The sequence below is a fragment of the Oncorhynchus mykiss genome, chromosome 9 (assembly GCF_013265735.2).
Source record: "Oncorhynchus mykiss isolate Arlee chromosome 9, USDA_OmykA_1.1, whole genome shotgun sequence".
NCBI lineage: Eukaryota > Metazoa > Chordata > Actinopteri > Salmoniformes > Salmonidae > Oncorhynchus > Oncorhynchus mykiss.
This window is the reverse complement of record NC_048573.1, coordinates 11478157-11504701: the sequence shown is the minus strand read 5'-3', so window position 1 is coordinate 11504701 and position 26545 is coordinate 11478157. Positions and strand designations below refer to the sequence as shown.

The window sequence follows — 26545 nt, the reverse complement described above, 5'->3', positions numbered from 1 at the left end:
GATCCTTCTCTTTCTCCTTCCTGAATGACATCTGGCAACCCCGATCCTTCTCTTTCTCCTTCCTGAATGACATCTGGCAACCCCGATCCTTCTCTTTCTCCGTCCTGAATGACATCTGGCAACCCTGATCCTTCTCTTTCTCCTTCCTGAATGACATCTGGCAACCCCGATCCTTCTCTTTCTCCTTCCTGAATGACATCTGGCAACCCCGATCCTTCTCTTTCTCCTTCCTGAATGACATCTGGCAACCCCGATCCTTCTCTTTCTCCTTATTACATCTTTACACTAGAAGACCAGCGCTTGTCCTCTATATACTGTTACTGACTCCCTCGTCTACTGAATTTTCTCCTCTTTCTGGAGACCTTACTTTAGGGATGTTGGCTGTGTTTGAGCGGGGGGCGTCCCTGGCTTGGAGCCTGTCAAGTTAGGGTTGGGGACGTTGGCTGTGTTTGAGCGGGGGCCGTCCCTGGCTTGGAGCCTGGCAGGTTGGGGACGTTGGCTGTGTTTGAGCGGTGGCCGTCCCTGGCTTGGAGCCTGTCAAGTTAGGGTTGGGGACGTTGGCTGTGTTTGTGCGGGGTCCGTCCCTGGCTTGGAGCCTGGTGTGTCAGGTTAGGGTTGCCAGTTAATGCTGATTCTATATCCCTTAGGTGGATCTTTCTCAGATGATGATCTGCTTGACGTTGGGAAAGACGACACCTACAACCCTGACAAAGGCAAAGGTAATGGATGATCTTAAAAAGGGGAAATTATTAGATAAACAAACATAATAAAAGAGCGTGAGAACAGTCTTCTGAGTTCAGACATTTACCAATGCTTGTTTTTTAAAAATGAAGATACTCACTCTGTTTAACTGTTGGACAAATATGTAAACAGTGTTTACATCTGGGTAGGTAGTTAATATTTTCAATCAGGACACAGGGACCTTTTATTAAATTCATTTACATTGATTGCACATTATAATAGAATGTAACTGACTAGCTGACATGCATCATTCCTGTAGGTGGACATGGTGGAGGCCAGTCTGCCGCCGATGACAACAACCTTGGTATGACGACAACAACAATATTTTTATGAAACAACAGGTTATGCATGGCAAAGGTCTGTGTCTAATATTGATTATTGGCTGTTGATTATTGACTATTGATTACACCTCTGTGTTCCTCTGTGCTCCAGACACCATGGCTGAGACCGGAACCATCGCCGGGATCATCAGTGCCATTGGCTTGGCGCTGGTTGGCGCGGTCACCAGCTACGTCTCCTACCAGAAGAAGAAGCTCTGCTTCAGCATACAACGTAAGAAGCCAGATGGGGTTAACGTAATCTGACGTAATCTGTCTAGATCTTGTGGTATAATGTGGATATGATTCTATATAGATTTGATAACGGTGTAATGATTACCTGGGATTACAGTAATCTATAATCAGATAATCGTATCTAGATACATTCTCAGATTTACCAGACTGCTGTGTCCTGTTACAGAGAGCCTGAATGCAGACCTGGTGAAGACTGATAACCCAGATGCTGTGGTGGCCACAGAACCACAAGGTAACCACCAAACCACCCATACAGGTCCTATCTCCAGTGAATTTGGAAAGTATTCAGACCCCTTGACTTTTTCCACATTTTGTTACGTTACAGCCTTTATTCTAAAATGGATTCAATAGTTCCCCCCCCCCCCCCCCCCCCCCCCCCTCATTAATCTACACACAATAACCCATAATGGCAAAGCAAAAATAGTTTTGGGGGAATTTCTGCAAATGTATAATTTCTTTTGTTTGTTGAAATATAACATTTGCATAAGTATTCAGACCCTTTACTCAGTACTTTGTTGAAGCACCTTTGGCAGTGATTACAGCCTCAAGTCTTCTTGGGTATGACAATACAAGCTTGGCACACCTGTATTTGGGGACTTTCTCCCATTCTTCTCTGCAGATCGTCTCAAACTCTGTCAGGTTGGACGGGGAGCGTCACTGCACAGCTATTTTCAGGTCTCTCCAGAGATGTTTGATCAGGTTCAAGTCCGGGCTCTGGCTGGGCCACTCAAGGACATTTAGAGACTTGTCCTGAAGCCACTCCTGCGTTGTCTTGGCTGTGTGCTTAGGGTCGTTGTCCTGTTGAAAGGTGAACCTTCACCCCAGTCTGAGATCCTGAGCGCTCTTGAGCAACTTTTCATCAAGGATCTCACTGTACATTGCTCCGTTCATCTTTCCTTTGATCCTGACTAGTCTTCCAGTCCCTGCATCTGAAAAATATCCCCACAGCATGATGCTGCCACCACCATGCTTCACCATAGGGATGGTGACAGGTTTCCTCCAGACATTATGTTTTGCATCCAGGCCGAATAGTTCAGTCTTGGTTTCATTTTACCAGAAAATCTTGTTTCTCATGGTCTGAGAGTCCTTTAGGTGCCTTTTGGCAAACTCCAAGCGGGCTGTCATGTGCCTTTTACTGAGGAATGGCTTCCATCTGGCAGCTCTATCATAAAGGCCTGATTAGTGGAGTGCTGCAGAGATGGTTGTCCTTCTGGAAGGTTCTCCCATCTCCACAGAGGAACTCTGGAGCTCTGTCAGAGTGACCATCGAATTCTTGGTCACCTCCTTGACCAAGGCCCTTCTCCCCTGATTGCTCAGTTTGGCTGGGTGGCCAGCTCTAGGAAGAGTCTTGGTGGAGGCCACTGTGTTCTTGGGGACCTTCAATGCTGGATGAATGTTTTGGTACCCTTCCCCAGATCTATTCCTCAACACAATCCTGTCTCGGAGCTCTATGGACAATTCCTTTGACTGTGGTTTTTGCTCTGATATGCACTGTCAACTGTGGGACCTTATACAGACAGGTGTGTGCCTTTCCAAATCATGTCCAATCAATTGAATTTACCACAGGTGGTCTCCAATCAAGTTGTAGAAACATCTCAAGGATGATCAATGGAAACAGGATGCACCTGAGCTCAATATGGTGTCTCATAGCAAAGGGTCTGAATAGTTATTCACATAAGGTATTTCTGTTTTCATTTGCAAACATAAAAAAAACTGTTTTCGCTTTTTCATTATGGGGTATTATGTGTAGATTGAGTAAAAACATTTATTTCATCCATTTTAGAACAAGGCTGTAACGTAACAAAATGTGTAAAAAGAGAAGGGTCTGCTATCCTATCTGTGTGAGATTCAGATAATGAAGTCATTTGTTTCATCTGTTTGGATGAAGATTAATGTAGAGAACGTCTGTTCTCTGCTGCATTGATGGTACTGCAGTGAAATATGAAACATTATTCTCTCCAGTTAAAGGGGTCTGTTAGGGAAAGAGAGAGGAGGAGACTGAAAAGAGGGAGAGGGAGAGAGAAGGGGAGAGGAGGGGGAAGAGAGGGAGGGAATGGGATTGATGAGAGGTGAGAGGAAGAGGGGGGAAGGAAGAGCAGGATGGAGTGGGAGAAAGAGATGAGGGAGGGAGAAGGTGTGGGAAGAAAGGAAGTGGGAGAGGGGGAGGAACTAATGTTTGGTGAAGAAAAGAGGACAAACACCTCTCTCCACGACAAACACCTCTCTCCTCATGGAAAAGTAGTCTCCACGACCAACACCTCTCTCCTCATGGAAAAGTAGTCTCCACGACCAACACCTCTCTCCTCATGGAAAAGTAGTCTCCACGACCAACACCTCTCTCCTCATGGAAAAGTAGTCTCCACGACCAACACCTCTCTCCTCATGGAAAAGTCGTCTCCACAACCAACACCTCTCTCCTCATGGAAAAGTCGTCTCCACGACCAACACCTCTCTCCTCATGGAAAAGTAGTCTCCACGACCAACACCTCTCTCCTCATGGAAAAGTCGTCTCCACGACCAACACCTCTCTCCTCATGGAAAAGTAGTCTCCACGACCAACACCTCTCTCCTCATGGAAAAGTCGTCTCCACGACCAACACCTCTCTCCTCATGGAAAAGTCATATTTGTGGCTATGTTTAGTCTTTTGTACTTTACTTCAGATGAAGTAGATTTGATTAGAGTAGATGAAATTCCCTTCCATTGAAAATTGCCATAAGGCTGATTCTAGTTGTAAAAGGTTTATGAAGGCATTATTAAGCTTTAGAAGTTGCAGTTTGTTGAAAGTGTGATCAGGTTTATTACCGTCAGTTTAACCTCTCCTCTCCTCTCCTCTCCTCTCCTCTCCGTCTCTGTCTCTGTCTCTAGTTCAACAGACTCTTCTGGAGCCCCCCAACGCTGAGCCTCCTAGTCAGGATAACACTGTCTAATATCCCGTCCGTCCGGCCTCATCCCCCAACGCTGAGCCTCCTAGTCAGGATAACACTGTCTAATATCCCACCCGTCCGTCTGGCCTCGTCCCCCAACCTACACAAACACCTGCACACACACGAAGAGGGTGTGACAACACACACTTACACGCCCTCACATTGGGGAATATCCCCCCCCACCTCATACGCCAACACACACTCACCACTTTTGAAGGATAGTTCCATCCCCGTTATACCTTAAGAATTGTAGATAGATGGTGATCAGCAAACTCTGTCTGAAATGTAGAGTTCCACTGACAGCCATGTTGACGCCACCAAGTTCCATGTCATTCTAGAATCTTAATGTCATTCTAGAGTGGGAATGGTATTGTGACATCACTATGGTTCGCCGACCTCTGTAGACCTACCCCCCGCCACACTGTGTGTACATATCATTTAATTTATTTGAACTGTTTTAAACACCACTAATATGCCTGTTTACAATTTGATTATGAAGGAATGGTAGCCTAATCCTAGATCAGTTTTTATTTGACAATGATAGTCAGAGGATTTGCTATACTTAAGCACATACAGATCCTGGACCAGGCTTTCATCTTGGTATTTCCTGAAAGATAGTGTGGTACATAGTATAACCCACATTCTTTCCCCCTAACTCTGTTATCCAATCAAAAATCTTAACCAAATAATTACCCCCCCATTCCCCCCTAGTACATATATCCCCCCCATTCCCCCCTAGTACAAATATCCCCCCCTAGAACATATATCCCCCCCATTCCCCCCTAGTACATATATTCCCCCCTAGAACATATATCCCCCTCATTCCCCCCTAGAACATATATCCCCCTCATTCCCCCCTAGTATATATATCCCCCTCATTCCCCCCTAGTACATATATCCCCCTCATTCCCCCCTAGTACATATATCCCCCTCATGTGATTTTTCTACCATTTCTACCTTCATGTTATTGTCCTAAAGAAACAGAGTTTTGCGGTGGTTTCTTCCATACGTTAATGTTTAGAAGCTGCATTTTTATAGCCTGGTTGTCAGTCTGTTTGTGCTTTCTTGCCAACTCCTTATCACTCATTGTAATGGCAGTCGTATGTACTGCATGACGATGACAGAAATAGAATTGATTAGAGCACAACCAGATCTGGGAACCAGGCTAGCACTTTTATAGTGTTGATTTTAGGATGTTTTATTTTTTATGAAGCGATGTTCATTAGAAGAACTCAATTACTTACTTACTCTGCAGAGCTGCTGCGTAAATGTCCATGATGTGATTTGCCTTTGTTTTAAGAAACTGAAGAGAATATAAGCTCTTTTCCAATATCCATACTAGCATACTACTTAGGGAACAAACCCGTGTATTGGGTCCTAGCATTCTAAGTAGTATGCTAGGATGGACATTGGAGCACACTCAAAGGCTCTGTTCCAATAGCCACACTAGTGTACTGCTTAGTGAACGATACCAGTGAATTTGGCGTGCATTCTAAGTAGTATGCTAGTATGAATATTGGGAGTGTAGCCTTTAAGTCCACTTGTGTGGAAAATGGGAATGTGATGAAGATACACAATGTATAAAGACTAGTTAGTATCTGTTTTGTCTTATTGAGATAATGCCTGTGCTAGAGAAAGTGAAGTAAACGTGAAATCGAAGCCTAGTCGAACTTAAAACTTCTTGATATTGAAGTACTGTAACGGTTGCGTCCCAGACTGCATTGCATCAACCAACGGTTGCGAGTCACGTCAGCGAGTGCGTAGCCGGGCATCAGATTGCTATATCAATGAGTTGTTTAGCAGATATGGAACAGATTTACACACCTATCCAGGCGTTGTGACTTCTGGCAAGCTTCTGCAATGTAGTCATCCTGGAACGTGCCCAGTGGTTCTGTAGACTGGACATTTGTTTGACTGGACAAGGCTATACATCGACTTGTGAAGTTCTTCAGATTGAGCTATTTGCTATATGATATCAGAGTTAGTTCATCTCTGTGATTTGGATAGTGTTTATACTAGCTGTTGCTTGTTGTTAGGAAAGGTCGAGGTGAATTACACTCAGTTCACTCAGTTCATTCAAGAAGCGAATTCAAATTCCATGTCAAAAATTTAGAAAATCTTTCATAAAAAAATAAATGGCACATTTCAATTTGATTTTGAATTTAAAATCACTCCTTTTGAATTGAATGATTTGAAATGGAATTGGCCCGAATCCTAATTAGGAGACTAGTAAGTGGAATTGGCCCGAATCCTGATTAGGAGACTAGTAAGTGGAAAGTGAAGCTTGTAAATTGCAGCGTGAGCATATTTCTGTGTTCTTACTATTTCGTTGTTGTATGATCGTATTCCTTGATATTATGGTGTATCTTAATGATCTATACACTCGTTCCTAAGTGTGTTTTTATTCAAATAGTTTCCGTCTCTGCTCCCCCACTCTTTCTAAACTAACGTTGTTTACTAGAGTGGCTTTTGTCTTAACTACTTAGCTGAACTTATCTAAATATTGTTTTAGGTATAGAAGGTTTCCAAGTGATTTTATTCCAGATAACATAACAAACCTTTTTAGGGCAGATACTCAAATGACACCCTCTTCCCTTTGTAGTGCACTATTTTATTCTATATAGGGAATAGGGTGTGATTTGGGATGCACTCCCACTGGAACCTGCGCCCTGTTCTGTTCGGCTCCCTTGTTGCCTTGGAAACGCAGCTCTAGAACCACTCCTCCTGTGAGGTTGAGGCGCTCTCCCTACCTGCGTATACTCTCCGCCTTTAACAACTGCACCAGGATCAGTTACTATCTTACTTATAATAGATGAGATAAAGATTTAGGGTGGAGGAACTGTTGTTAACCCTTTGATAAATAAGGACAGAACATTCCATCCTTTGTCAATCGTTCTTATTAATTCTAGCCGTTGACATCATGAAGGACCGTAGCATTCCGGGATAGGACAATAGAACTGTCCAGAACTTCCACTCTACAAAGGGTTAATAACTGTTAGTCAACATTCTCCTCTCCTGTCATCCAGATGCAGGTGCTGCAGTACTGATGGTGCTTCTCGCTATGCCTTATAACCTGCTGGCTCCCGCAATACTAAACACACAGAACTAGAACCAATAGAATGGAATGTTCAATGAGTAGAATTCAGATTCTATTAGTGCTTTTCTCAGTGTTCTACACATGAAACATTAGTGTGGGAACCACCAACCAAATATCAGTGGTTTGAGGGCCTGTGTCCATTCTATACGTTGTCTTTCTATGGTTAAAAAACACCTCCGTGACAGAGCTGTGCTCACACAAAATAAACAATGAATGTTAAACGAATGTACTTTCTCTAAATCAGTTGCGACAGCGATCGCTCGTAGCAAATGTTCTTAAAACCCACCAAAGATATGTTGAATTGCTGATTTTAAGATTGGACAATATTGGACCTTGGTGTTGTGCTTTGGGTTGAATGTTTCACTCATTGACTGGCAAGTGTCTTCCTGTACGCTAGTAACATCACATAAAAATCTCAAAATAAAAATCACATAGAAATTCCTTACAAATATTAACTTTTTTTAAACACGGATTCAGACTGTTAGAACTAAGAATCCCCCACCCCCTATCCTTAGAGACAAAGCTTGGTAGAAATTAGACAATTTGAAGAGCAGAGTTGTGTGAGTGAGACTTGACTGTGTGATGAGTACCATCTTCTAGCACTATGGTTTGGAATGGTATTAAGGTGCCTCTTGGTTGCAGTATGGATCATTTGCCTGATTTTGAAAATTAGAGGTGTTTCGAAGATGTAAAAAAACTACTATTTTATACAGTAGTATACAAGTCAGTGAACCAGGAGTTGCTGCATGCTCAATAGTTTGCAGTCTTAAGGCTTTGAGGTTGCCCTTTTGTTTATATGGTTTACGGTAACAGACATATCAGCAGTTGGATCCCCTTAAATCTTGGGTGCTCCTCTACTACACACATGACGGTAACGGGCTATAACAGAACTGTACAGAAATGAAAAGCATGTTTTTGGATATTTAGCTGTAGTCTTTGGAAGTTTTCCTCATCGGGTTATCATTGGGATGGCCTGGGTGCCAGTCTATTTCTGCTCTCTTGCCAACTCCTTACGGCTTGAAAATGACAGCAATGGAGTTGGCAAGTAACAAGAGCACAAACAGATTTGGGACTGGAGTGTAGTTGGACCAGAAGTAGTAGTTGGTGAATGTGAGGGTATTTATATACTGCCAGTAAAGTCTAGGATAAGAACATTATGTATTGGACTGTTATGTCAAGAGAAACCAGGAAGGAACTATTCATATGAGCCGATAAGTTCCAATCCAGCTCCAGTCAACGCTGGCTCTGTTCAAAAGTAGTGCACTAGTATCTAGGGAATATGCTGTTATTTCAGACACCTCAGTTTGGTTTTCTGTGCAGATATACTTCCCCTAAGATACGTTATGACATCAATGTCCCATCCTTCTTAATCCTGTTCTAGTGTGATGTCATCCAGTCCTTACACTAGCGTCACTCCAAACCCACTGACCTGTTAGAACACAGGGCTCTTATGACATCACAATGTACATTATGTATTCAGAATGGCCTTCTGCATGCATGGAATCCACGCCTGATTCACTAGTGCCTGTCAATTGACCCCCACACACACACAATTTTACATGTATGCATATACACATACTTATGCACGCAAACACACAGTTAACAAAGGGCCACTGGTAACTTGGACAACTTGTTATAATACTAAACAGACATGTAATGACAGATTATTCCTATACTGCTGCAGTTCTATACATCTATATTTCACTGCTGTCTCGCTCACTGGCAAATACATTGTGGAACGACGACATTCATACGATCAATCAATGAAACCCAATAAAATTTGAAAAGAAACCCAAAGACTGTTTCTTTTCTTGTATCCGTGCAATGTAAGACGTTTTTATTTGCGATGAGCTGTGAAAAGCATATTAGATTTGTTTTGGTCATCCACAGAAGCACCAAGGCATAATGCTAACTGCTTGATATCTTAAGACGAGAGACAGGCAAGTAAAATACACGTGGTAAAGGCTTAAAAATGTTTGAGATGAACACATTTACCACAGAATCGTTTAATGAAGGTGCAGCACAGTGTTGAACATTTTAAGCATGACATAGAAACCGTTATTGTTATAACCACTATAATACATGCATAATGTCAAAGGTTAGGTTAGGCTTAACCAATCAGTGAAAGGCATGTAAAACATGTAGGTTAATCTTACGGACTATTCAAGTTAGCTAATGGCGTCAACCAATGCAAAAACGTACCTATGTCCACATATGGGTATTTGATTCAATTGCCACTCAAATAATGAGCATATTTTTTTCTTTCTCCATAGTTGAGAAAAGGATGGTCAGTATTGTTATTTGGCTTAAAGGCCACAAGAGGGCCCTATGAGTTGAACATTACCAGTGACTACAATTACCATCTTGTTAGGCCTTGGAGAGTAAAAACCAAGGGAGCGACTTCGGTTTTAGAAGTGTGTGTGGGGGGGGGGGGGGGGGGGACGAACGACACCAACTCATTCAAGAGTTTCTTTATTTGAACTATTTTCTACAGAAGAATAGTGAAGACAAACTATGAATGAACACATATGGAATCATGTAGTAACCAAAAAGGTGTTATCAAAATATATTTTTAATTCTTCAAAGTAGCCACCCTTTGTCTTTGACAGCTTTGTACACTCTTGGCATTCTCTTAACCAGCTTCACCTGTAATGCTTTTCCAACAGTCTTGAAGGAGTTCCCACATATGCTGAGCTCTTGTTGGCTGCTTTTCCTTCACTCTGCTGTTCAACTCATCCCAAACGATCTCAATTGGGTTGAGGTCGGGTGATTGTGGAGGACAGGTCATCTGATGCAGCACTCTAGCACTCTCCTTGGTCAAATAGACCTTACACAGCCTGGAGGTGTTGTTATGATAGTCCCACTTAGCACAAACCAGATGGGATGGCGTATTGCTGCAGAATGCTGTGGTAGCCATGCTGGTTAAGTGTGCCTTGAATTCTAAATAAATCAGTTTCATCAGCAAAGCACCATCACACCTCCTCCATGCTTCACGATGGGAACCACACATGCAGAGATCATCTGCGTCTCACAAAGACAAGGCGGTTGGAACCAACATCTCAAATTTGGACTCCAGACCAAAGGACAGATTTCCACCGGTCTAATGTCCATTGCTCATGTTTCTTTGTCCAAGCAAGTATTTTCTTCGTATTGGTGTCCTTTAGTAGTGGTTTCTTTACAGCAATTCGACCATGAAGGCCTGATTCACACAGTCTCCTCTGAACAGTTGCTGTTGAGATGTGTCTGTTACTTAAACTCTGAGGCTGGTAACTCTGGGTCTTCCTGTGGCTGTCCTCATAAGAGCCAGTTTCATCATAGCGCTGATGTTTTTTGCGTCTGCACTTGAAGAAACTTTCAAAGTTCTTGACTGGCCTTCATGTCTTAAAGTAATGATGGATTGTCATTTCACCATCTTCTGTATATCACCCCTACCTTGTCACAACAACAGTCTCAAACGCATTAAGGAAAAAAAAGTCCAGAAATTAACTTTTTACAAGGCACACCTGTTAATTGAAATGCATTCTAGGTGACTAACTCTTGAAGCTGGCTGAGAGAATGACTTGACAGATTTGCACATTCTTGGCAAAGGGTTGCTACTTTGAAGAATATCAAATCTATTTAGATTGGTTTATCACTTTTTTGGTTACTACGTGATTCCATATGTGTTAATTCATAGTTTTTGTCTTCACTATTATTCTACAATGTAGAAAATAGTACAAATAAAGACAAACCTTTGAATGAGTAGGTGTGTCCAAACTTTGGCCTGGATAGCTAAATGTATATCTCCAGTACCAGTCGGATAAACACTCCAAACAGCCTACCCGACCGCTCAGAGGCGTCCGCATGGTCCTAAAGCACACTGGTTGTCTCATTTTGTATCATATTCAAATGACAAACCTGGGGGGGGGGGGGGGGGGGGGGCAAAAATGTCTATCCCAAGTGAAAGTTCCACCCCTGGTAAAAACACCAGTAGAAATGCACAATCTAATACAAAAGCACCACTGGGTAAAAGGTTCAAACACAAAACAAAAGGATTTGGCATCAGCAGAGTAGAAGTAAATCACGTGGGGAAAAAAACAAACAAACATGGTTGCCTAAATCTGTTCCACTGATTCATCAGATCAGATTTGTCAACTGAGCAAAAGATCAGAATTGCGCTGCCTGTGTAAACACAGCCTATGACCAATAACAGTGTGGATAAGCAACAAATACACATTGAATAGAAAGGCAAAGATGACATTTTTTTAAGAGTGCACAGACTTTGAATGGAACATGTTGATAGGAACACATGACAGGGTACATTACAAGGGAAGGACAGGAATAGGGGACACATATTACAAGGTACCAGTTATGGCACAGCTGGATAAGGTTAAGTAGTACATACAGAGCTCTTATTTAGGTTATGTCCCAAATGCCACCCTACATAGGGTACCATTTGGGATGTATCCTTAATGATCCACTTGATATAACATGCTTACTCAAATGTGTTTAAAAAAAGTGCACTTGATATTTCTACACGTCGTCTATGAATTCAACTTCTAATATTGGAAACTGTCGTCAATTGTAAAGAGTACCATACTTTAGGTAGGTAGAAATGTTAGTTCAGTCTATTCATATGTTCTATGTTAAAATACACACCAAATACTATGGTGCTTTTTTCATTACCTCATTTCTTTTCCCTTATTTTAAATACAACAACAAAAAGAATGAAACTTTGTTAACGTGTACCTCGTTTCTCAAGTTAAACTCTTTCTAGTTCTTTATGATAAAAACACGAAGTCAAAAAGTGATTCAGGAATACAAAGACGAACAAACAAGTGGTTACGTGTGTGTGTTCAGTTCTGTGTTGGGGACTGCATTCAGTTCTGTGTTGGGGACTGCATTCAGTTCTGTGTTGGGGACTGCATTCAGGTGTGTGTTCAGTTCTGTGTTGGGGACTGCATTCAGGTGTGTGTTCAGTTCTGTGTTGGGGACTGCATTCAGGTGAGTGTGTGTGTTAGACAACGGTATGTGTGTACTGTATTAAACAATGGTGTGTAGGGGCGTGCCCCCGCTGTGTGAGGGTGATGATGTGTGTTCTGATGAAGACGAGAGAGAGCCACGTGATGAAGATGCTTCCCTCTCCAACTCGTCTACCTTCCTCTGTAACTCTGCTCTCAGGAACAACAGCTCCTTCAGGTTCTGGTGCACCGGCATCTGATGAGAGAGATGCAGAGTTAGAAACATGTACGGATACACATGCAGATAGACGCACACGTGCAGAACAAGCCGTAAAGCAACACACAGTCAGGTCTGTCTTCCTTCACAACACCCACCCCTACCTGCGGCCTCATACGGGGGTTCCATCGTACATAGTACCCAGTCCACAGCTCCAGGTGTCTGACGCTAGCTAAAGGGTACAAGACCTGGTGCTCATAGTCCACATAGAACGGGTTGGTGAAGTCCTCTGGTTGACTGTTGATATAGGACCACAGAGAGACTGTCTTGGTCTGGACTTCCTGTTGAGGAGGAGAGAAAGAGAGACAATTGAATCAACATTCCACACATGGCTTTAAATCAAATCAAATACACGTGGTTAGCAGATGTTAATGCGAGTGTAGCGAAATGCTTGTGCTTCTAGTTCCGACAATGCAGTATTAACCAACGAGTAATCTAACTAACAATTCCAAAACTACTACCTTATACACACAAGTGTAAAGGGATAAAGAATATGTACATAAAGATATATGAATGAGTGATGGTACAGAGCGGCATAGGCAAGATACAGTAGATGGTATCGAGTACAGTATATACATATGAGATGAGTATGTAAACAAAGTGGCATAGTTTAAAGTGGCTAGTGATACATGTATTACATAAAGATGCAGTAGATGATATAGAGTACAGTATTTATGTATACATATGAGATGAATAATGTAGGGTATGTAAACATTATATTCAGTAAGAGACCAGATGAGAACTTTATTCATTGTGACTAGGTGACCCAACCTCCCACCCCCGTCAGCAAAGAAATGGTCCGTACCTTGGCTACTCTTTCCTGTTCGCTGTCGTAGAGGAATGTACCAAATAGACAACTATAGAGGTGGTCCAGAATGGTTATCAGGAACAACTCATTAAACTCAAACGCTGCAGGGAACTAGGAACAAATAGACAGAAAGAAAAAAGTATAATTTGTTTGTGTGTAGCAGGGAAAACTCATCAGATGTGTGTACATGCATGTACTGTGTGTGTGACAGTTGACACTCACCTGTCTGTTCATCTGCCAGACACAGTCTATAAACTGGATAAAGAGAGGCGATCTCTCCGAGTTGGCATGGTTCTCATCCCCATGACCCACACGCTGAAAAACACAGGTTATTACACAAAGAGCCCCTCACACACCTGTATAAAAACCCGCAGGAAACCATATAAAAACACAATCCTCACCGCAGCAAACTTGTGTCCGAAGCTGATCCACTCCTTCTCCAACAGCACCTGAGGAGACACAGCTCTTACACTTTACAGAACTGACCACAGAAACCTCCCTCACCAACAAGGCACTGCACAAGTTATAGTGAGTGATCTTGAGATCTTTCTTCTTGTAATAATGAATTAAAAGTAGCTGAAGTTAAGATGTTGTCAGCTAGGCTCTGAGCAGTATTAGCTAGCCGACAAACTAGAAACTAACCAACACATTGTTTAAACCGTTGATTTTGGGTGCTAGATTGACAAACTAAAATAATTTGAAAACGGTTTATTTGTGTTAAAATACAGCAGGTATGCCCTTTGGACCACCAGGCTGTTGATGTCGTTTTTGTGTTTCTACTTTTCAAAATGACAAGGACAATTTATGTCGGATGACTATAGAATGTTCCAAGCTGCCACTGTGACAATTGTCCAGACAGCCTTTACCCCTTCTCTCCCCCCCCCTCCCTTTATCCATCCCTCCTACCCACCTGGAATCCTCTCAGGGTGCGGTAGTGGCTGTCCAGCATCAGCATGGCCAGAGAGGTGAGCTGGGCCGTCCGGTCCCACCCATCACTACAGTGGACCATCACAGAGGTCTTACCAGACTCCAGCTTGTCAGCTATACGCACGGCGCCCGCCAGGAGCAGCTAGGGGGACATTTAGTGACAGTAAGCCTGATCTATGAACCACCCCCTTGTGTATACATGTGTGTGTGTGTCAAATCAAATCTTATTTGTCACATGCGCAGAACACAACAGGTGTTGACCTATCCGTGAAATGCTTACTGACAAGCCCTTAACCAACAACGCAGTTCAAGAAATAGAGTTAAGAAAATATTTACTAAATAAACTAAAAGTAAAACAAAACGTTGTAAAATCTAAAAGTAAAAAGAAAATTACATAACAATAACAAGGCTATATACAAGGGGTACCGGTGGTATGCATGGATAATAAACAGCAAATAGTGTAAATTGGGGGGGGGGGGGGGGGTCAAAATATAAATAGTCTGGGTGGCCATTTGATTAATTGTTCAGCAGTCTTATGGGAAGCTGTTAAGAAGCCTTTAGGTCCTAGAATTGGCGCTTTGGTACCGCTTGCTGTGCTGTAGCAGAGAGAATAGACCATTTTTTGGGCCTTCCTCTGATACTGCCTAGTTTACAATCACCTTAGTCAAATACATTTAAACTCAGTTTTTCACAATTCCTGACATTTGATCCTAGTAAAAATGCTCTGTTTTAGGTCAGTTAGGATCACCACTTTATTTTAAGAATGTGGGCACAGGGACTATGATAGCTCACGGCTGGGTTTCCCTTTGTAGTCCCTAATAGTTTTCAAGCCCTGACATATCCAACAAGCGTCAGAGGCGGCATAGTAGGATTTAATCTCAGTCCTGTATTGACGCTTGGCCTGTTTGATGGTTCGTCTGAAGGCATAGCAGGATTTCTTATAAGCTCTAGCCTTTCCCTCAGTGCGGATGTTGCCTGTAATCCATGGCTTCTGGTTGGGGTATGTACGTACGTACGGTCACTGTGGGGATGACGTCGTCGATGCACTTTTATTTAACTAGGCAAGTCATTTAAGGAGAAATTCTTATTTACAATAAAGGCCTAACCCAGCCAAACCCTAACGCACTGGGCCAATTGTGCGCCTCCCTATGGGACTCCCAATCACGGCCGGCTGTGATACAGCCTGGAAACAAACCAGGGTCTGTAGTGACACCTCTAGCACTGAGATGCAGTGCCTTAGATCGATGTGCCACTCTGGAGCCCCCAAAATATATTGATGAAGCCGGTGACTGAGGTGGTATACTCCTCAATGCTATTGGATGAATCCCCGAACATATTCCAGTCTGTGCTAGCAAAACAGTCCTGTAGTGTAGAATTCACGTCATCTGACCACTTCAATATTGAGCGAGTCACCACTTTAACTTTTGCGCATAAGCAGGAATCAGGAGGATAGAATTGTGGTCATTGCCAAATGTATGCATCTCGGTGTGGAGTAAAGGTGGTCTGGAGTTGACATGCTGATAGAAATGAGATAAAACAGATTTATTTGTCTCTATTAAAGTCCCCGGCCACTAGGAGCGCTGCTTCTGGATGAGCATTTTCTTGTTTGCTTCTGGCCCTATACAGCTTGTTGAGTGGGGTCTTAGTGCCAGCATTGGGTTGTGGTGGTAAATAGATGGCTACGAATAATATAGATGAGAACTCTCTTGGTAGATAGTGTGTATTCTACCTCAGGCAAGCAGTGGTGTAAAGTACTTGTAAGTACTACTTAAGTCGTTTTTTGGGGTGTCTGTACTTTACTCTTTATATTTGACAACTTTTACTCCACTTCACTCCCAAAGAAAATAATGTACTTTTTAACTGCATACATTTTCCCTGACATCTAAAAGTACTCGTTACATTTAGAATGCTAAAACAGAATTATGGCACCAATATAATGCTAATCAATATAATGCTAATCAATATAATGCTAAAGCAGGACAGAATTATGGCACCAATATAATGCTAATCAATATAATGCTAATCAATATAATATAATAAAGCATAATAATTTTTTTTAATCCATACTGCCTCATCTGGCAGACTCACGAAACACAAATACTTGTTTGTACAGGATGTCTGAGTGTTGGAATGTGCCCGTAATTAAATATATGAAAATTGTGCCGTCTGGTTTGCTTAATATAAGGAATTTGATGTATAGCATGTACTTTTACTCAAGTATGACGTTTTGAGTACTTTTCCCACCCCTGTACTTAAGTACATTTAAAACCAGATACTTTTACTGGGTAACTTAGTATTTTACTGGGAAACTTCACTTTTACTTGAGTCATTTTCTGTTAATTACCATCCTTGAGTATTTTTTTCCCCACTGCAGGTGAGCAATACCTCGAGACTTATTTGAGATTAGACATCGCACACCAGCAGTTATTGACAAATAGGCACACACCCCCGCACCTCGCTTTACCAGATGTAGCTGCTCTGTCCTGCCGAAACACTGAGAAACCAGCCAGCTCTATATTATCCATGTCGTCTTTCAGCCAAGTCTCGGTGAAACATAAGATATTACAGTTTTTAATGTCCCGTTGGTAGTATAGTCTTAATCGTAGATTGTCCAGTTTGTTTTCCAATGATTTCACCTTGGCCAATAATACGGAGGGTAGTGGTGGTTTACCTACTCGTTCACAAATTCTTACAAGGCACCCCGCCCTCCTCCTCCTTCTTCTCTGTCTTTTCTTCACGCTGATGATGGGGATTTGGGCCTTGTCTCGACAAAGCAGTATGTCCTTGGCGTCGGACTCATTAAAGAAAAAAATCTTCGTCCAGTTCGAGGTGAGTAATCGCTGTTCTGATGTCCAGAAGCTCTTTCCAGTCATGAGACGGTAGCAGCAACTTTATGTACAAAATGAGTTACAAACAATGTGAACCCCCCCCCCCCCAAAAAAAAAAAACAGCACAGTTGGTTAAGAGCCTGTAAAATGCCAGCCATTCCCTCCGGCACCATTATCATAGTATGTGTACAAAATAGAGAGCAAAACTCAGAGAAAAGACAGAGAGTCCTCCTTACCCGTATGTACTCTAGCCAGTGTGTCTGGTCAACTGCAGAGTGCCAGTGAGCCTCATCTATACTAGGGTAGACCACTTCCTTCAGTTTCCTCAGTGACTCTCTCATCACGTGGATGTTGGGGATCTCCAGGAAGTTGAGTTCTACGTTGGGATAGAAACTCTCACTCTCATAACCACCATCCTTAGCCTGGGAGAGGGGAGGGGGTGGAAGGAACAAAGGAGATAGGGGTGGTAGGAAGGAGGGAGGGGGTGGTAGGAAGGAGGTGGTAGGAAGGAGGTAGGGGGTGGTAGGAAGGAGGTAGGGGGTGGTAGGAAGGAGGTAGGGGTGGAAGGAGGGAGGGGGTGGTAGAAAGGAGGGAGGGGGTGGTAGAAAGGAAGGAGGGGTAGAAGGAAGGAGGGGTAGAAGGAAGGAAGGAGGGGTAGAAGGAAGGGGTAGAAGGAAGGAGGGAGGGGTATAAGAAAGGAGGGAGGGGTATAAGAAAGGAGGGAGGGGTAGAAGAAAGGAGGGAGGGGTAGAAGAAAGGAGGGAGGGGTAGAAGGAAGGAGGGAGGGGTAGAAGGAAGGGAGGAGGGGTAGAAGGAAGGAAGGAGGGGTAGAATGAAGGAAGGAGGGGTAGAAGGAAGGAGGGGTAGAAGGAAGGAGGGGTAGAAGGAAGGAGGGAGGGGTAGAAGGAAGGAAGGAGGGAGGGGTAGAAGGAGGGAGGGGTAGAAGGAAGGAGGGAGGGAGGGGTAGAAGGAAGGAAGGAGGGAGGGGTAGAAGGAAGGAGGGAGGGGTAGAAGGAAGGAAGGAGGGGTAGAAGGAAGGAAGGAAGGAGGGGTAGAAGGAAGGAAGGAGGGAGGGGTAGAAGGAAGGAGGGAGGGAGGGGTAGAAGGAAGGAAGGAGGGAGGGGTAGAAGGAAGGAGGGAGGGGTAGAAGGAAGGAAGGAGGGATGGGTAGAAGGAAGGAAGGAGGGATGGGTAGAAGGAAGGAAGGAGGGAGGGGTAGAAGGAAGGAAGGAGGGAGGGGTAGAAGGAAGGAAGGAGGGAGGGGTAGAAGGAAGGAGGGAGGGGTAGAAGGAAGGGAGATAAGTAGAGTGAATAAGGAGAAGGGGTGGAAGCAGTTTAACACAGCGATGGAGCTCCTTGATTTAACAACTACACCTTGTTGTTGTCTGCCACGCTGCTCTGTCGGGCGTCAAAGATGGTGAGTTTGTGAGACTGAGCGTTGGCATCCATGATGGTCTGGAGGTATCTCTCGTCCTCCTTACAACGCCGGTCAGAGGGGCCCACTAAAGGCTGACTGCTACGGACTATAGTGGCCTGGCTCTCCGGGTGGATCCACGATAACACCTAGGGGGGTTTAAGTACCATCCTCACTGATTTAACCTGGTAACTTTGGAGGCAACTTTCACTGTCATTTTCCCAGAGAGAGAGAGATGCATACCGGTATGCGATGCCTGGCCCTAAAGGCTACCACTCCTTTGAGGTGGTCGTCCTTGATGCTGGTGGGGATGACGACCAGGGCAGGGTAGGTGTCACACACCTCATAACTACTGTTCATCTTGCTGATGGTCCAACTCTCGTTGGGGAGACCCTGGGGGGGACAGGAACAGGAACACTGCTAAATGTACTGAAGAACAGTTCATATAAGCTAGTCTTACATGAAACATTTCAAAGACTTCAAGAATCAATGCACATTAACCTCAAAGGATTGTGGGAGTGTGGATGAATCAGAGTAAGGCTTTCTACACACCTGCTGAACTAGCCCAATATCCAGAACTAGTGGGAGATGAGTGATTAAATGCATCTAGACACATGCTAATCTCACTGATATAAACCTTTTGGTCTTGAGTGAAACTACAACTTTACCTTATCTAAGTGAACATGTCTATTAGCTAATATTCACTGCATATTCACAATCTAAAGTACAAACTTCCATGGTTACCTGTCTCTTGTACTCTGCCATGGGGTCATACACCTTCCACCCATCCACAGGAAACTCCTCCTTATACAGGAAGGCAAACAGGGGCTGCAATGGGATAGGCCAGGGAGAGTGAGTGGCAGGTCTTTCAACCAATCAATCAGCAAGGATTCTAAGACTCCACCCCATGTTATGATCCCCCTCGAGTGATAGTTTTCCGAACAAACCAATATATAAATTCTAATTAAGAGCCTGCCCCATTTTCAGTGACACATCCCTGCACCTATTAGGCTGCTGGGATCTTTAACTCCCACGCCATTCTGCTTGAGTGACATCTCTGCACCTATCAGGCTGCTAGGAGAGTGATTGATAGGTCTCACCAGGTCGTTTGACAGGGGGAAGGCATGTTTGGCCAGAACCTCCACTATCTCTGGTTGGCTGGCATCCTCCTTATAGGCAAATCTGGGACTACGCATGTCCTGATGGAGAGGGAGAGAGATGTTTCATTACAAATTGATAACTGACAGGACAATTTGCACAACCCAAACATAAAACTTGATGTATACTGATGCTATAGATTATCTATTTGAGTACAATCTAACGTTCACCTTACAGACTATCTCCATGCCCCTTGTGTTCTCTCCATGACTCTGAACACTGATGGTCTCCAGACGGCTGATCGCTCCCAGGTTCACATCCAGGATGAACGGAGTATCCTGGGAACGGGAATCAGACAGGAATGGGATGGGGATTAGACGGAAATGGGACAGGGTCTGTGTGTGTGTGTGTCTATGTGTGTGTGTGTCTGTCTGTGTGTGTGTGTCTATGTGTGTGCCTGTGTGTGTGTCTGTCTGTGTGTGTGTCTGTGTGTGTGTCTGTGTGTCTCTGTGTCTGTGTCTGTGTCTGTGTGTGTGTCTGTGTGTACTCTTACCCTCTCCAGGCTGATAAAGTATAGTTTATAGTTGGTGCTGGTGAGGGTTCCGGTCACCAAACCCGTGAAGGGGCAGATGTACATCACATCCTTGGCTGAGGGAACAAACAAATACACGACAGGGTTCAGTGGGAGGAAACTGAGTGATGTCGCTCTTCACGTGAAACAAACTAGGAAAGTGTAAAACATGTCAACAACTACAGCTGCTCTCGTGATGAAGAATGATGAAGAAAGAAAAACAGAAAAGGACAGAAAATGGGTAAATAAGTCAAATGGAGACAAAGATCTGGACAGAGAGAGAGAGAGAGAGAGAGGGGAGTACACTGAAAAGTTGTGGATGGATTCTAGAGAGAGAGAGAGAGAGAGAGAGAAAGGGGAGTACACTGAAAAGTAGTGGATGGATTCTAGAGAGGGAGACAGAGAGAGGGGGGGTACACTGAAAAGTAGTGGATGGATTCTAGAGAGGGAGACAGAGAGAGAGAGAGAGAAAGAGAGAGAGGGTACACTAAAAAGTAGTGGATGGATTCTAGAGAGGGAGACAGAGAGGGAGGGGGGGGGGGTACACTGAAAAGTAGTGGATGGATTCTAGAGAGGGGGGGTACACTGAAAAGTAGTGGATGGATTCTAGAGAGGGAGACCGAGAGAGAGAGAGGGGGGGGGGGGGGTACACTGAAGAGTAGTGGATGGATTCTAGAGAGGGAGACAGAGAGAGAGGGGGTACACTGAAAGTAGTGGATGGATTCTAGAGAGGGAGACAGAGAGAGAGAGGGGGGGGGGGTACACTGAAAAGTAGTGGATGGATTCTAGAGAGGGAGGGGGGGGGGTATACTGAAAAGTAGTGGATGGATTCTAGAGAGGGAGACAGAGAGAAGGGGGGGTACACTGAAAAGTGGTGGATGGATTCTAGAGAGAGAGAGAGAGAGAGAGGGTACACTGAAAAGTAGTGGATGGATTCTAGAGAGGGAGACAGAGAGGGAGGGGGGGGGGTACACTGAAAAGTAGTGGATGGATTCTAGAGAGGGGGGGTACACTGAAAAGTAGTGGATGGATTCTAGAGAGGGAGACCGAGAGAGAGAGAGGGGGGGGGGGGGGGTACACTGAAGAGTAGTGGATGGATTCTAGAGAGGGAGACAGAGAGAGAGGGGGTACACTGAAAGTAGTGGATGGATTCTAGAGAGGGAGACAGAGAGAGAGAGGGGGGGGGGTACACTGAAAAGTAGTGGATGGATTCTAGAGAGGGAGGGGGGGGGGTATACTGAAAAGTAGTGGATGGATTCTAGAGAGGGAGACAGAGAGAAGGGGGGGTACACTGAAAAGTGGTGGATGGATTCTAGAGAGAGAGAGAGAGAGAGAGGGTACACTGAAAAGTAGTGGATGGATTCTAGAGAGGGAGACAGAGAGAGAGAGGGGGTGGGTACACTGAAAAGTAGTGGATGGATTCTAGAGAGGGAGACAGAGAGAGAGAGAGAGGGGGGTGACATAGAGAATAGTAGTGGATGGATTCTAGAGAGGGAGACAGAGAGCGAGAGACCGAGAGGGACTGAAGACAGAGACCGTAGTGCTACTAACCCACAGCCTTGATGGTCTCTCCGGGTACCAGTGGAACCTCATCCGTCTGGACCTGCTTGGTTCCGTCTCTTGGAGGCTAGAACATAGAACCACAGTAGGGAACAGATCTAGAACTTTTTAAACAGAACCTCGGGTCCTAAGCAGAACCATTTCTCACTGTCACAGACCTACAGCTAACAGAGGTGAACGCCAAAGAGAGGGGTAGACACTGGGAGACGAAGGGGGTAAGTGGAAGAGAGGGATCAAAGCGATGGGGAAAGGAAATAGAGAGATTGACAGAGCTATAGACAAGGGAGAAGGAACAGAGGCGGCATAAGGCCCTATGTGGCTCAAGCGCGAATCGTGGGTTTGATTCCTGCTCGGCCCACCCATACGTAAAATGTTTGCACGCATGACCAAGTCTCTCTAGATAAAATATCATAAGGGTTAGGCGAGAGGGATGGAGGGATAAAAGAGAGACTTGCCAAAGCATTATCAGGAAGCTCAGAGTCACTGTTGCCCTGGTAAATATGTCCCCCTTCCATAGAGTCCTTAACCAGGGAGAGGCATGGTAACCGTGGAAGCAGAGGGCAATAGGAAGAGTTACTTCTGTTACAGTTGCAAGTTATCTTGAGTGTGAAGGAGGAAAGAGAACAAGAGAATAAGGAGAGAGAATTCGAGCGCGAGAGAGGGAGAACGAGAGAGAGAGAGCGAGAATGCAGAAAAGGCAGAAGAGTTGATGAAAGGGTCTTTGAGGCCCAAAAGGTCATGTCTCCTCTACAGAGACAGGATATGAGGCGTGTGTGGGCGACGGAACTTTGTAGAAAAATTTGAATAGTTAGAATCAGTGGAGTTCTAACAGGAAGTGAAGAAGGGAGAGCAGAAGGGAGAGCAGAAGGGAGCGAAGCTACACAACGTCGCAGACAGGCTACAGTAACACCCTGAAGTCTGTAGACCAGAGTATCTGGAGAGTCAAAACAGCAGCTCCTACAAACTACAAAACACAAGGAATTAGCTGAAAGCTTGAGACAGCCATAGAAGAGTAGGTCATCACATAGGAAAAACGGTTTTCTACACAGCTCTGTATTCACACGCTCCTTGACAGGTTGTCAAGTAGTAAGATAAACCCATTTTAATACTAATGGACTTAATACTAATGGCGGGTGGAAGCAGTAACACTCTTTAAATCTCACACTCAGAACAGACCGCTTGGACACCTGTGGGTTACAGACAACACACAACACACACACACACACACACACACACACGCCTAGTGGACACTAACATCACCAGGAGGCAAAGCTGCAACAGGTGGTGAGAGAAGCACTGACACAGTGAATACAAACCTCTAAACCTCTGTAAAGCAATGCTTTAGACCAGGGTTTCCTAAACTTGGTCCATCTGGGTTTTCCCCCAGCACTACACAGCTGATTCAAATAACCAAGTCATCATCAAGCTTTGATCATTTGAATCAGCTGTGTAGTGCTGGGGGAAAAACCAAAACGTGGTCCTAGGCGGGACCCTGGACAGAGTTGGGGAAACACTGCTGTAGACTGGACTGGAAGCAAAATACTGAGTCAGTTGACATAGAAGAAGAATGACGGGCATGACTGAGTCAGTTGACATAGAAGAAGAATGACTGGCATGACTGAGTCAGTTGACATAGAAGAAGAATGACTGGCATGACTGAGTCAGTTGACATAGAAGAAGAATGACAGTCATGACTGATTCAGTTGACGTAGAAGAAGAATGACGGGCATGACTGAGTCAGTTGACATAGAAGAAGAATGACTGGCATGACTGAGTCAGTTGACATAGAAGAAGAATGACTGGCATGACTGAGTCAGTTGACATAGAAGAAGAATGACAGTCATGACTGATTCAGTTGACGTAGAAGAAGAATGACGGGCATGACTGAGTCAGTTGACATAGAAGAAGAATGACGGGCATGACTGAGTCAGTTGACATAGAAGAAGAATGACTGGCATGACTGAGTCAGTTGACATAGAAGAAGAATGACAGTCATGACTGATTCAGTTGACGTAGAAGAAGAATGACGGGCATGACTGAGTCAGTTGACATAGAAGAAGAATGACGGGCATGACTGAGTCAGTTGACATAGAAGAAGAATGACTGGCATGACTGAGTCAGTTGACGTAGAAGAAGAATGACTGGCATGACTGAGTCAGTTGACAGAAGAAGAATGACGGGCATGACTGAGTCAGTTGACATAGAAGAAGAATGACAGTCATGACTGAGTCAGTTGACATAGAAGAAGAATGACAGTCATGACTGAGTCAGTTGACATAGAAGAAGAATGACTGGCATGACTGAGTCAGTTGACATAGAAGAAGAATGACGGGCATGACTGAGTCAGTTGACATAGAAGAAGAATGACAGTCATGACTGAGTCAGTTGACATAGAAGAAGAATGACTGGCATGACTGAGTCAGTTGACGTAGACTATGACACAAATCCCGCTCTACACAGCTACTTGAAGTGTATAAGCACACACAGACACTGATGCAGCTGTGGTTAATTAACCTGGCCCTTGGGAGATCTGTCCTCCTCCAATCCTGTCAGTCAGAAAACACAACTGTATGATGACCTGTTATTGTATGCCTGTGTGTGTGTGTCCCACCTTGCAGTCTCCGGATGCAGTGTCAGCGGGTACAGATGATATCTGGCAAGAGATGGTGGCTGCTATCAGCTGCTTACACCATTCTACATGAGAACCTGTAGGACTGGAGGAGGAAGGAGGAGCCGGGGGAGGAAGGAGGAGCCGGGGGAGGGAGGAGGAGCCGGGAGAGGGAGGAGGAGCCGGGAGAGGGAGGAGGAGCCGGGGGAGGGAGGAGGAGCCGAGGGAGGAGGAGCCAGAGGAGGAGCCGGGAGAGGGATCGGGGAGGAGCCGGGGGAGGGAGGAGGGATTGGAGGAGGAGCCGGGAGAGGGAGGAGGAGCCGGGGGAGGGAGGTGGGAGACGCGGGAGGGAGGTGGGAGACGGGGGATATACAGAAAGTGAGAAGGAGGAAGAGAGACATGAGGGAGAGGGGGACAGAGTGCAAAGGAAGGATGAGGGTACACATATGATGACAGAGAGACAGACAGGGAGGGAGAGGGGGACAGAGGGATCAAGGGAGAGAGAGACCCAACCAAATCAAGAGAAAACTAAAAGATAATAATTACATTGGAAAGAATTAACAACAAAACAGAGCAAACTAGAATGCTATTTGGTCCTACACAGTGAGTACACAGTGGCAGAATAACCACCGACTGACCCAAAATGAAGGAAATCTTTGACCATGCACAGACTCAGTGAGCATAGCCTTGCTATTGAGAAAGGCTGCCGTAGGCAGACATGGCTCTCAAGAGAAGACTGTGCTCACTGCCCACAAAATGAGGTGGAAACTGAGCTGCACTTCCTAACCTCCTGCCAAATGCATGACCATATTTCCCTCATATTACACAGATCCACAAAGAATTTGAAAACAAATCCAATTTTTATAAACTCCCCTATCGATTGGGTGAAATTCCACAGTGTGCAATCACAACAGCAAGATGTGTGACCTGTTGCCACAAGAAAAGGGTAACCAGTGAATAACACCATTGTAAACACAACCCAAATGTATTTATGTTCCCTTTTGTAGTTTAACTATTTGCACATTGTTAGAACACTGGTTTATAGACATATGACATTTGAAATGTCTTTATTATTTTGGAACTTTTGTCTGTTTACTTTTAAATGAATTATTATTTCAATGTTATTATCATCTAGCTGGTTCACTTGCTTTGGCAATTTAAACAAACATATGTTCCCCATGCCAGTAAAGCCCCTAACGATAGCGATATACATGTTTACTGTCAACTGTAAATCCTGAGCCTATGGGAGAGATACCATAGACAGTCAGACGCAGTAGTTGCGTCACAATAAGTACGCCTGTGTGCAACATTCTGGGCTGAAACAGGTCGCGGTTAGGCCGAGTCCAGCTGGCAAAGACTCGGCTGTATAACTGAGGCGTGTTCGCTTGGCACGGATCCCTGCGTCCATCTGGAGGCGCTGAAATACACGAGACACAGTCGGCGACTAGAGATTCATGTACTGCTTTGTTTCACGGGACAGTAATCGAATGCATGTTGCAGAGCAGTGCAGCACTTTGAAAAGCAAACATTACAACTGTCGCGTTCTCGTTGAAAATTACACCAACAACATATGTCAAACAAGTCCCCTAAATGCATGCAGACAACGACATCGCTACGGTTTTGTAACAACATAAGGTAAACAATTGTCTCTTTCGTAGGCTGCAGCCTAGACATTCGCTCTTCTACGCGCGACACTGCCCAGTGTAAATGAACCTAACATTGTAACAGTTGTGTACCGATATCAAAATAACCTATCACCTGTCCAATGTCTCCACGCTATCCTGTTTCGACCCAGCGGTGGCCAATGTCCGAGGCTTGTTTCGATTCGGTACTCCCGGCTGCGCAGTGCCATCTCCACCGGCGACTCCTCCAAACAACTGCTTTTCCATTTTCCAGCTCCACTCCACCCGGTTTCCTTCTCGTTAGATGATGGATCAAATCTAATCCTTTCCGATTGTCAACAGATCTGGGTTGCAGGCGACGTGTTTAAGAATGTGTTAGCTTCCGTTAGCTATTAGCTCACAGCACGAGACAGAATACGGTTGTTCGCTAACTGCCAAGTCTGATTGTGTTAACTGATAAATTAGGCGTGTGTGTGTTTATTTACTAGCAGAAGCCGAGCGCTTGAACACCCCCCCCCCCCGCACGCGAACCACTGAGATTACCCAAAATGCATTTC

General features: G+C 44.5%; 2 protein-coding genes across 9 annotated transcripts in view; one reads left to right on the top strand and one right to left on the bottom strand.

Moving 5' to 3' along the window:
• Positions 1-9160, top strand: part of LOC110531444 (CD99 antigen-like protein 2) — a 39898-nt gene extending 30738 nt beyond the window's left edge. For all 6 annotated transcript variants that reach the window (XM_036987314.1, XM_036987317.1, XM_036987313.1 and 3 more), the window contains 5 exons: positions 648-719; positions 1001-1045; positions 1174-1293; positions 1480-1545; positions 4180-9160. In XM_036987314.1, coding sequence (XP_036843209.1) covers positions 648-719; positions 1001-1045; positions 1174-1293; positions 1480-1545; positions 4180-4241 — 365 coding nt within the window. In that variant the 3' untranslated portion in view covers positions 4242-9160. The remainder of the gene's footprint in view (positions 1-647; positions 720-1000; positions 1046-1173; positions 1294-1479; positions 1546-4179) is intronic.
• Positions 9161-11375: 2215 nt separating this feature from the next.
• Positions 11376-26545, bottom strand: LOC110531441 (myotubularin-related protein 1). Of its 3 annotated transcripts, XM_036987304.1 has the most exons (16): positions 26125-26535; positions 24370-24472; positions 21750-21825; positions 20181-20275; positions 19858-19965; positions 19630-19728; positions 19274-19357; positions 18773-18922; positions 18490-18678; positions 17352-17537; positions 14271-14429; positions 13762-13809; positions 13583-13675; positions 13358-13471; positions 12657-12833; positions 11376-12531 (listed from the first exon to the last, which is right to left on the bottom strand). In XM_036987304.1, the coding sequence occupies exons 1-16, from the start codon at positions 26253-26255 to the stop codon at positions 12358-12360; spliced, it is 1986 nt and encodes a 661-aa protein (XP_036843199.1). In that variant the 5' UTR covers positions 26256-26535; the 3' UTR covers positions 11376-12357. The 3 variants fall into 3 exon arrangements, with proteins under 3 accessions (XP_036843199.1, XP_036843200.1, XP_036843201.1); XM_036987305.1 differs by lacking the exon at positions 24370-24472 and having other exon boundaries at positions 26125-26220; XM_036987306.1 differs by lacking the exons at positions 11376-12531; positions 12657-12833; positions 13358-13471; ... (1 more) ...; positions 13762-13809; positions 14271-14429 and having other exon boundaries at positions 17358-17537; positions 18488-18678; positions 26125-26545.